Here is a 10,109-nt window from a genome sequence, read left to right on the forward strand (position 1 = left end):
ACCATGCCTGGTGAAGGTGTGAGGACTATGGGGAGGATGGGAGATTGGCTCTCCCGATGAGTTTCCTGGGAGGAGGGACTTTAATTGCAGGGAAGATAGGGAAAATAGCTTGTTGCCCTTGGAACAGAAGAGGTGGTGAGGGTTTCTGATTGGCAGAGGGTACAGAAGGGAAGACAAAAAGGATATCAAAATCCCAACTCCCCACTACCCCACACACCTGCAAGCCCACCCTTCCATGGACCCTCCCAATCTGCCCACCCCCATCCCTGGAACCGTTCCACACCAATAGAATAGAGTCGGGTCCACCAACAGGCAGATCTGTCTTCTCTGTCCCCTCTCTCCCAATACCCATGCCCTTCTTCAGGACCCACCCACCAGCAAACCCATCTTCCCTGCACCATTTCCTGCCCCTGTCCCCAGAACCCTTCCACACCAACAGGGTTTGACCCTCCCACCAGTGGGAAAATCCTCCCTCCCAATTCCTACACTTATCCCTGAGATCCTCCCATACCAATGGGGTCAGACCCTCCCACTAGCAGACCCTCTACCCCCAATCCTTCTTCAGTTGGACCCCCTCAGTTCCTGCCTTGGGAACTGGGGAACAGTGGTGGAGGGTCTGTAGGTGAACACTCACCTGCTTTGTCTGCAGAACAGTGTCGCAAACTCAGCCCGTACAACGGGAAGTCCACAAAGGTGGTGCATTTTCTAATCGCATAGTGACTGAAAGCAAATCGATTCAGATCTGAATGCTGGGTAAAGGCGAGCAAAGTGCTGCTACTCCCCTCCATCTATGGTGAGGCAGGGAGGGAGTAAATGAGGGGGCAGGGATAACATCAGAGTGGGAAATAGAGTGAAAGAGAAAGATAGTGAGGGAGAGAGAAGGTGGGGAAGAGGAAAGATGGAAAGGGAATGAGGCAAAGAATGGGACAAAGAGAGTGGGAGGGAGAGAAGCAGAGGGGGGGTAGTGAGCTAAGAGAAAGTAAGAGATGGAGGAGTCAGAGGAGTGATATATAAAAAGCAAGAATGATGGAAGGATAGAAAAACAGAGTGAGAAAGTAGAACATAGAAATCTACAGCACAGTACAGGGCTTTCAGCCCAGTGTTGTGCCAATGTAATAACCTACTCTACAAGCTGCCGAGAATTTTCCGACTGCATAATGCTCCATTTTTTTCTGTTCCATGTACCTATCTAAGAGTCTCTTCAAAGATCCTATTGTACATATCTCTGCCACCGTTGACAGCAGCACATTCCATGCACCCACCACTTTCTGTGTGAAAAACTTAACTCTTACATCCACCCCCTGCACTTACTCACAAGCACCTTAAAAGTATGCCCCACATATTAGCCATTTCAACCCTGGGATAAAAACCTCTTCCCATCCATAAGATCAATGCCTCCCACCAAAAAGGTCACCTTTCATCCTCTGACGTTCCAAGGAGAAAAGACCAAGTTCACTCAATCTTTCCTCATAAGGCATGCTCTCCAATCCAGGTAGCATCCTTGTAAATCTGATCTGCACCCAATCTATGCCAACCACATCCTTCCTGTAGTGATGTGACCAGAGCTGAAGACAGTACTCCAAGGGGGTCTAACTAAGGCCTTATATAGTCGCAACATTACCTCACAGCCCTTGAATTTGATCCCACAGTTGATGAAAGCCAACACACCATATGCCTTCTTCACAAGACTATCAACTAGTGCAGCAGCTTATGGACATGTACCCAAAGATCTGCCCTGAGTCCTCTCATTAACATTGAATTCTGCCTTCAAATCAACTACCACACTTTTCTAGGTTAAACTCTATCTGCCATTTCTCATCTCAGCTTTGCATCCTATCAATGTCCTTTTGTAACCTCTGGCAGCCCTCCAGACTATCCACAACACTACCAATCTTCATGTCTTCTGCAAACTTACTAACCCACCCTTTCCATTTCCTCATCCAAATCATTTATAAATATCATATAGAGGGGTCCCAGAATAGATCACTGCAGAACTCCACTAGTCATGATCTCCATGCAGAAAACGAACCACCTACAACCACCCTCTTCCTTCTCTGGACAAGACAATTCTATATCCACAAAGCATGGCCTCCTTGGATTCCATTCCTTCTTACTTTCTGAATGAGCCTTACATGGGGAACCTTTTCAAATGCCTTTCTGAAATCCATACACATTACATCCACTGCTCTACCTTCATCAATGTGCTTTGATATGTCCGCAAAGATTTCAATCAGGCTCATGAACATGACCTTCCCCTGACACAGCCATGTGACTATCCCTAATCAGATTATGCCTCTCTAAATGCTTGTAAATCCTGTCTCTCAGGATCTTCTCCAACAGCTTTTCCACCACTAAAGCAAGACTCCCTGGTTTATAATTTCTCTACTCCCTTTCTTGAACAGGGCAACATTTGTAGCCCTCTAATCCTCTGGTACCTCTATCCCCAGTGACAATGCAAAGATCATCACCAGTGGCTTAGCAATCTACTCCCTCGCTTCAACAGAAGTTCTAGGAAAATCTTGTCTGATCCTTATCTAACTTCATGCTTTTCAAAAGCTCAACACATCCTCCTTAATGTCAACATGCTCAAGCATTTCAGTCTGCTTAAAGTCATCCTCACAATTTTCAAAACAGACTATTCTCGGATCCAGAAGAAGCACGAAAATTTGCAGAACAATTACAAAAATAGACTGAGGGAGGAAGACGGGTAATGAGAGTTAAAATGATCACGATTGATATGTATGTGGGTAAAGACAAAAATAGACTGAGGGATGAAGACGGGTAATGAGAGTAAAAATGATCACGATTGATATGTATGTGGGTAAAGACAAAAATAGACTGAGGGATGAAGACGGGTAATGAGAGTAAAAATGATCACGATTGATATGTATGCGGGTAAAGAGGTATAAGAGTGAATAGAGACAATGTGCATACGTGAATGTATCTGTACTTAGAGGAAAATATAGATAGTATAGACAAGAATTAATAAGGGAAGGTAATGGAATAGAGAGAATAAGGAGGGAATTAAAAGAGTGACCTTTGTGACATATGAAAAGTGAAATCTTTTCTGGGGGGGGCGGGGTGAGGGGAAATAGCGGTCACTGCAAAATCAGTTGACGCTTGCGAGTGGATTCGCAAATCCAAATGGAGAGGGGAGATGTGGTTGTCCGACAAGGGATAAAGGACAACTCAGGAGGTGAAGGGGAGATTGGGGATAAATAAGATAGAAATAGGAGAATAAGGAAAATGTTGGATGTTGTAGGAATGTTGTCTTATAAAGAGTTGAAAATAAGAAAACAGAAATGGAAAAGGAGGAAAGGTAATGATGGAAAAACGGAAAGAGAAGATAAACAAAATATAAAAGGGCCATGCTGAACTATATGACTTTAAATATTAATGGAATACATAACCAAATTTAAATGTATTCCATTAGAAAAAATAACATATAGGTTAAGAAATAATATTGAAATATTCAAACAAGTATAGGAGCCTTACATTAAATACAATAGCGAAAACCTACCGGGGACAAACATTACCTAAGTTGATGGAAGGAGAAGGAAAGAAAAGAATGGACTCAGTAGAATTTCTGGTGTATTTTTGTTGAATGACAACATTGTCTGACTGGCTTAATGCAACCTAGATTGTATACCTAAAATGGATGAGAGGGGGGGGGTGGGGGGGTGGCTTGGGAGGAGGTGGGGGGAGAAAAAATCACTGTATATGTGTGAAAAAGAAATAGTGTATATCATGGCTAATGTGATTTATGGTGTGAAAAATAAAAAATTTAAAAAAAAAGTCATCCTCACAATTTTCTCTGGTGAACACTGAAGCAAAGTATTCATGTGGACCTCTGCTACCTCTTCTGACTCCATGTCACCCCTGATGAATCATCTTATTGTTCTTCACATACATGTCGAATGCCTTGAGGTTTTCCTTAATCCTGTTGGCCAAAGTCTTCTCATGGCCCCTTCTAGATCTCCTTAGTCCTTTCTTAAACTTGTTCTTGGCAATCTTGTAATTCTCTAGCGTTCTATCAGAGTCTTATCTTCTTAAAGTCTTTGTAAACTTTTCTTTCCTTCTTAACTAGAGCTAACGAGATATCCCTGCCTCAATGGAATATACTTGTGCAGTGTGCCATGCAAATATTCTCTGAATTTCTGCCATACATTTTACTGAACACATCTGCTCCTAATTTACGCTCCTAAGCTCCTGCCTTAATAGCATCATATTTTCCATTATCCCAATTAAATGTTTTCACAAATTGTCTATTCCTGTCCTTCTCCAGTGCTAAGGTAAAGGAAAGAGAGTTGTGATCACGTTCTCTGAAATCTTCGCTTACCGACAGAACTGACAACTGACCTGATGGAGTAAAAGAGAAAATGTGAGAGATAAAATAGACAAGAGAGGGGATGGAGACCTGTTTCAGTAAAGACTCCAGGAGGTGTTGAGGCTGCCAGTTAAATTCCCTTCAGACACCATCACGGTGAGGTGAGTACCATGGGATGGTTGAATGAGAAAAGTGGGGGGTGGGGGGAGAAAGCGAGAGTGCCTCCGATGGACAAAGACAAAAGTGAGTGGGAGAGGGGCTGAAAGAGGAAAACACAAAGACGGACAGGGTGACAGAGAAGGAGATGGGGAGAGAGAAGTGCGAGGTGAAAGAGAGTGATGAAAGAAGAGAGATATAGAAAGAGATAGAGAGAGCATATACTGAGGGAGAGAGATGGAAAGAGTAAAAGATCAGACATAGAGAGGAGAGAGAGAGAATAAGATAACAAAAGTTGGGGAGGGCAAAAGGAGTGAGAGAAAGTTTGAGCCAGAAGGGGAAGCAGAAAGACGAGGAGAGAAAATGACAAAGAAGGAATAAAATATGTTGAGAGATCTGGTAAAGGATACGTAGAACGAGAATCTTGGGGAATCTCTGGATCATTAGCTTCTTAGTGCTTCTCTTCTTCTGGTTACACCTCTCGCACATCTGCAGAAAGACATGGTATGGGGCTAAAAGGAACCTAGCAACACGCTAAATCTCAGCTGTGCAACGAGGAAACTAGACTGCAATATTCCCAGTGAGATCTGACTCAGGGAGACGGAGTCCAGACTGTGCATGGTGTTCGCAATGCGGTCTAACCCAGGGAGACCAAGACCAGAACTATGCACGGTACTCCCGATGTGGTCTGATCCAGAAATATGGAGACAGAACTATGTTCAGTGCTCCTAGTGACATCTGACGCAGGGATACAGAGACCAGAAACTGTGCAAAGTGCTCCCAATGTGGTTAGACCCACAGATACGGAGACTGGAACTGTGCACAGTGCTCCCAGTGTGATCTATCCCAGGGATACGGAGACAAGAACTGTGTAGGGTATTCCCGGTGTGGTTTGATTCAAGGATACAGAGACCAGAACTGTGCACGGTGCTCCCGTTGTGGTCTAACTCAGGGATACGGAGACTGGGAACTGTGAATAGTGCTCCTAGTGTGGTCTGTCACAGAGACAGAATTGTGCACCATGCTCTGGTGTGGTCTGAACCAAGGATACCGAGACCAGGAAATATGTCCAGTGCTTCCAGTGTATTTTGACCCAGAGATTAAGGAGACCAGAACTGTGCACGGTGCTCCCAGTATGGTCTGATGCAGAGATAGGGAGACCAAAACTATGCACAGTATTCCCAGTGTGGTCTGATCCAGGGATATAGAGACCAGGAAATGCACACAATGTTCCCAGTGCAGTCTGACCCAGAGATTATAGACACCAGAAATGTGCAGACTGTTTCAAATGTCAAAACCTAATGATTCTTACCGGAGCATTTTCTGCATCGAGTTCCTCCTCTGCGGTGAAGAGGCTGAGACAGTCAGCCAATGTCACCCGGCTTGGGACTGACATCTTCTGCATGGCCAAGAGGTTGTCAGCGATAAGTCAGTAAGCCATGGCAATCGTCTCCCTAATGGTGCACTGATACCTACCTCCCTTCCTATCAGCTCTCTCTTCCCAATCCTCACTTTCCTTTCCACTAACCTTCATTTCTCTCCCCATCTCCCTGCCAGTCCACCCCCTCTCCTTTCCGTAACCCCACCTATTTTCCCTGAACCACCTCCTTCCTGAATCCACCTCACCCTGGAGCAAACCCCTCCTCCCCGGTCCCCATCTTCTCCCCTCAAACCTCTCCTTCCCAAATTCCAATGTTGGACACACCCCTTCCAACCCCTGGAAACATCTTCTCCTGCCCATATCCCCTGCTTCTTCCCTCCTTGAAGCCCACCCCTTCCCTCTGAAGCCTTCACCCTCATCCCCTGAAGTTCAGCTATTATCTTCCAACCTTGCCTAGTAGGATATACCTTGGGAATGGGTAGCGAGAGGTCACAGAACACCTCAAATGTGCTGGATTTGTAGCCACATGATGTACACCTGAGGGTGCTGCTCAACTGGCCCACAAAGAGATCTGGGGAGGAAGAGGAGACATTGTTACCTCTGTATCAACCCTGCCCTGCCCTAGCAGTATGTGTCAGGATGGTGTAGAGGGGACTTCATTCTGGGTCTGACCCATTCCCAGGATTATGTAATGGGACAGTGGAAAGAGAGTTTCACTCTAGGTCTCATCCATGCCCTTGGAGTGTATGACAGGATGGTGTAAAGTGAGTTTCACTCTGGTTCTGACCTGTGCCCTGGGAGTTTGTGACAGGACAGGACAGTGTAGAGGGAGCTTCACTTTGGGTCAGATCCGTGCCCCAGGAGTTTGTGATGGGATGGTGTAGAGGGAGCTTCACTCTGGGTCTGACCCATGCTCCAGGAGTGTGTGATGGGACGGTGTAAAGGGAGCTTCACTCTGGGTCTGACCTGTGTCCCAAGAGCTTGTGAAGAGATGGTGTCATGACTGCAATGAATGCTTACCTACAATTTTGCTGTCATCTCGCTCCAAGTATTTTTTCCACATCTGAAATGATTTCTCATCATCACTGGGGAAAGAAAGAATGATCATCAGAATGGGGGAGAAGGAGAGGGAGAGAGTAGAGAAGACTGAACAACTGAGGGAGAAAGTAAAACAGAAATGTGCAGAGAAAATGTTCAAAACATACCAGGAGTAATTGGATGTAATTGGGCGGCATGGACTTGTGAGCCGCAGGTCCTGTTACTGTGCTGTATGTCTAAAGAAAAGAGAACAGGGGCAAAACAAAAACAAGAAAGATGGGAAATAAGAGAGAGACCGGGAGGAAGAGAGGGAGACAGAGTTTGTGTGAGAGACAGTTGGGGGACAGAGAGAATGTGTGAGAGAGGAAGCGAGAAATATAAAATGAAGAGAATGGCAGCACGTATGAGAGTGTGGTAAGGTGGAAACAGAGTGACCATGGAGTTGGAGACCTCTTGTTTGCTGTTCTGTTGTTATCTACTGTACGATGGATGTGCAATGGTAATCGTGGAGCTCGCCATATTGGCTATGTACCTGTAAGTGCTGTCTTCCTTGGACACAGTGAGAAGGTAAATAACCCAGGGTCCACAGGTGTTTAGCTTGTTCTCATGGAACACTACAGCACAGAACAGGCCCCATCTATTCTATGCTGAACAATAATTCTGCCTCATCCCATTGATTTGCACCCGGACCATAGCCCACCATAACCCTCCCGTCTATGGACCTATCCAAGTTTTTCTTAAATGTCAAAGTTGAGCCCACATTCACTTCAGCTGGCAGCGCCTTCCACACCCTCACGACCCTCTGCACAAAGAAGTTCCCCATAATGTTCCCTTCAAACATCCTTAACCCATATCCTCTGGTTGCTGCCTCACCCAATCTCAGTGGGTAAAGCCTGCTTGTATTGTATCCCTTACAATTGTGTTTACCTCAATCAAATCTCTCCTCATTCTCCTATTTCAGAGAATTAAGACTTAACCTGTTTAACATTTTCCTATAACTCAGCTCCTCGGGCTTCTCCTGAGATTTGTGGCGTCCTGACCCTGGGCCTGTCTTTTTCCCTGTGAGCACACACAATTGCATCAGCGGTGCCATAGTGAGAAAAACCTGTCCTTTCTGTCCTCCAGTACATGGTCCAGGGTCAGATGTGGAATCCTCCTTTCAAGTTGACCTAGCACATGTGTCATTGGATAGAGGTCCAACCTCAAGACAGGAGAAGAGGCCAAGAGTTGGTAAACTAGCGCTGGAGATCCAGCTGACAAACAAAACCATCACTGCCCCAGGACCCAGTGCAGAGCAGAGGGATCAGTTCTCTGCCAAAGACCCAGAGCTGAAGAGGGTCAGTGGTGGAGCTGGGGGAGCAACTCTATGTGATTGGGGGTCTGGGCCCAGATGGCAAGCACTGCTCCTCCAATATCTGCAGCTTGGATATCCCCTGCTGACCCTTGCTATGTCCTGGGCTGCTCCTAGACAGGAATCCCTGGTCCCTGGTCCCAATGAAGCTAAATTTTAAAAAATCTGCAGTTGCTGAGGTCAATACACAAATGTGCTGGAGAAACTCAGCAGGTCACGCTGCATACATAAATGGTAAACAATGTTTCATCCTCAGCCCTTCAACAAGGTATGAGCAAAAATAAGTAGATGCCTGAATAAAAAGATGGAGGAAGGTGGAGGAGAAGGGGACGGATGAACGGGAAGGGGAGGAGCACACAGGTGGGTATAGGTGGGAGTTTAGAAGAGAAAGAAGTGATGGAGAGAGGATAGGTCTCTGATAGGAGAGAGGTGGGCAGAGGGGAGCTGGAGGAAAGGAGACAGAGTGGTAGGTAAGAGAGGGGGTTAACAGAAATTGGAGGTCTATATTGACGCTGTTTAGTTGTATGTGTCATTTTCCAATTTGAGGGTACCTCGATTGGCAATGCATGAGGCCATGGACAGATGTGTGAATGGGATGTGGAATTGAAATGGTTGGCCCCTGGGAGGTCCTTGCTGTTGCAGAGGAGAGTGAAGGTGATCAATGAAGCGATCTCCCAGTCTGCATCCAGCCTCCTCAATGTACAGGAGGTCACAACAGTAGTAGATGACCCCTACAGATTCACAGGTGGGAGTGTTTAGGGTCCCGAATAGTGGGGAGGGAGGAGGTGTGGGTGCGTGAAACATTTAATAAACCTGCTGATCATCCCGCTCTCTCCAAGACTACTTGTCGCTGGGAAGGTTCGGCTGACCTGCTCCAGGAACTACTTCAGCTGCTGGCACTAATGTCCAACCTTTGACAGCTGTCTGGGCCTAGGGAACCCAGAATCTGACCTTCCTCTCGTTCCAAAGTCAGAAGTAGGGATATTCCCTGATGGTCCAATCCTGTCCACAGCTCCACGGCAGGTGAAGTAGCCCATCCCTATGTGTAGTGAGCCCCAGACAATATTCAGGCAAGGGCAGGTCAGAGACAGGTGACATTCACACCACACAGATGCAAGGCACTGTCTCCAGTGAGATAGAGTCTGACTCCCATCCCACTGACATCATCCAGTCCCCTCCATCCATATCCTGGAGCCACCATTGACCCGACACTGCTCTGGAATTGTTATACACACACTGTATCTACCCCACAGCTACACCCTCCCAGCTAAAGAGACCCGGGTTTGATTTCCACCTACTGCGCAATTTACCCTGGATCGCATCGGTTTCCCCCAGGAATATTCTGGTTTCCTCCCAAAGAGTTGGTGTTATTTGGCCGCAGTAAATTAACCCCTCATGTATCCGTGAGGGGGAGAGCATGAGAAAGATCAGAGTCACACAGCATGGAAACAGGCCCTTCGCCCATTTTGCCCACGCCAAAGTATTCCATCCACACTCGTGTCATCTGCCCTATCTGGACATGTATTCTGGACATGTATCCATCCAAATGTTTCTTCAGCGTTGCAATAGTACGTGCCTCAACCACCTCTTCCGGTAGCCCATTCCATACACCAACCACCCTCTGTGTAAATAAATCATCCTTCAGGTACCTATTAAATCTCTCCCCCCACATCTTAAACCTCTCTCCTCTGGTTACCGATTCCCTACTCTGGCAAAAGACTCTGCATTCACCTGATCTGTTCCTCTCGTGATTTTGTACGTCTCTATGAGATCACCCCTCATCTTCCTGCGCTCCAAGAAATAAAATCTCATTCTGCTCAACCTCTCCCTGTAGCTCAGGCCCCAAGTCCTAGCAG

The 10,109-nt window shown here is 46.3% G+C and overlaps 1 protein-coding gene and 1 long non-coding RNA gene across 6 annotated transcripts in view; one reads left to right on the plus strand and one right to left on the minus strand.

Moving 5' to 3' along the window:
• The window catches only part of LOC138764827 (uncharacterized), a 49,378-nt gene that overhangs the window by 23,424 nt on the left and 15,845 nt on the right, over nucleotides 1-10,109 (plus strand). For both annotated transcript variants that reach the window (XR_011358324.1, XR_011358323.1), the window contains exon 5: nucleotides 4,286-4,488. This is a non-coding gene — a long non-coding RNA (uncharacterized lncRNA). The remainder of the gene's footprint in view (nucleotides 1-4,285; nucleotides 4,489-10,109) is intronic.
• LOC138764826 (ubiquitin carboxyl-terminal hydrolase 2-like) overlaps nucleotides 1-10,109 on the minus strand; it is a 41,075-nt gene that overhangs the window by 8,775 nt on the left and 22,191 nt on the right. For all 4 annotated transcript variants that reach the window (XM_069941144.1, XM_069941142.1, XM_069941143.1 and 1 more), the window contains 5 exons: nucleotides 6,885-6,949; nucleotides 6,332-6,435; nucleotides 5,796-5,882; nucleotides 4,894-4,972; nucleotides 635-742 (listed from right to left, as the gene is read on the minus strand). In XM_069941144.1, the coding sequence (XP_069797245.1) occupies nucleotides 635-742; nucleotides 4,894-4,972; nucleotides 5,796-5,882; nucleotides 6,332-6,435; nucleotides 6,885-6,949 (443 nt within the window). The remainder of the gene's footprint in view (nucleotides 1-634; nucleotides 743-4,893; nucleotides 4,973-5,795; nucleotides 5,883-6,331; nucleotides 6,436-6,884; nucleotides 6,950-10,109) is intronic.

Source organism: Narcine bancroftii, chromosome 5 (assembly GCF_036971445.1).
Source record: "Narcine bancroftii isolate sNarBan1 chromosome 5, sNarBan1.hap1, whole genome shotgun sequence".
Lineage (NCBI taxonomy): Eukaryota > Metazoa > Chordata > Chondrichthyes > Torpediniformes > Narcinidae > Narcine > Narcine bancroftii.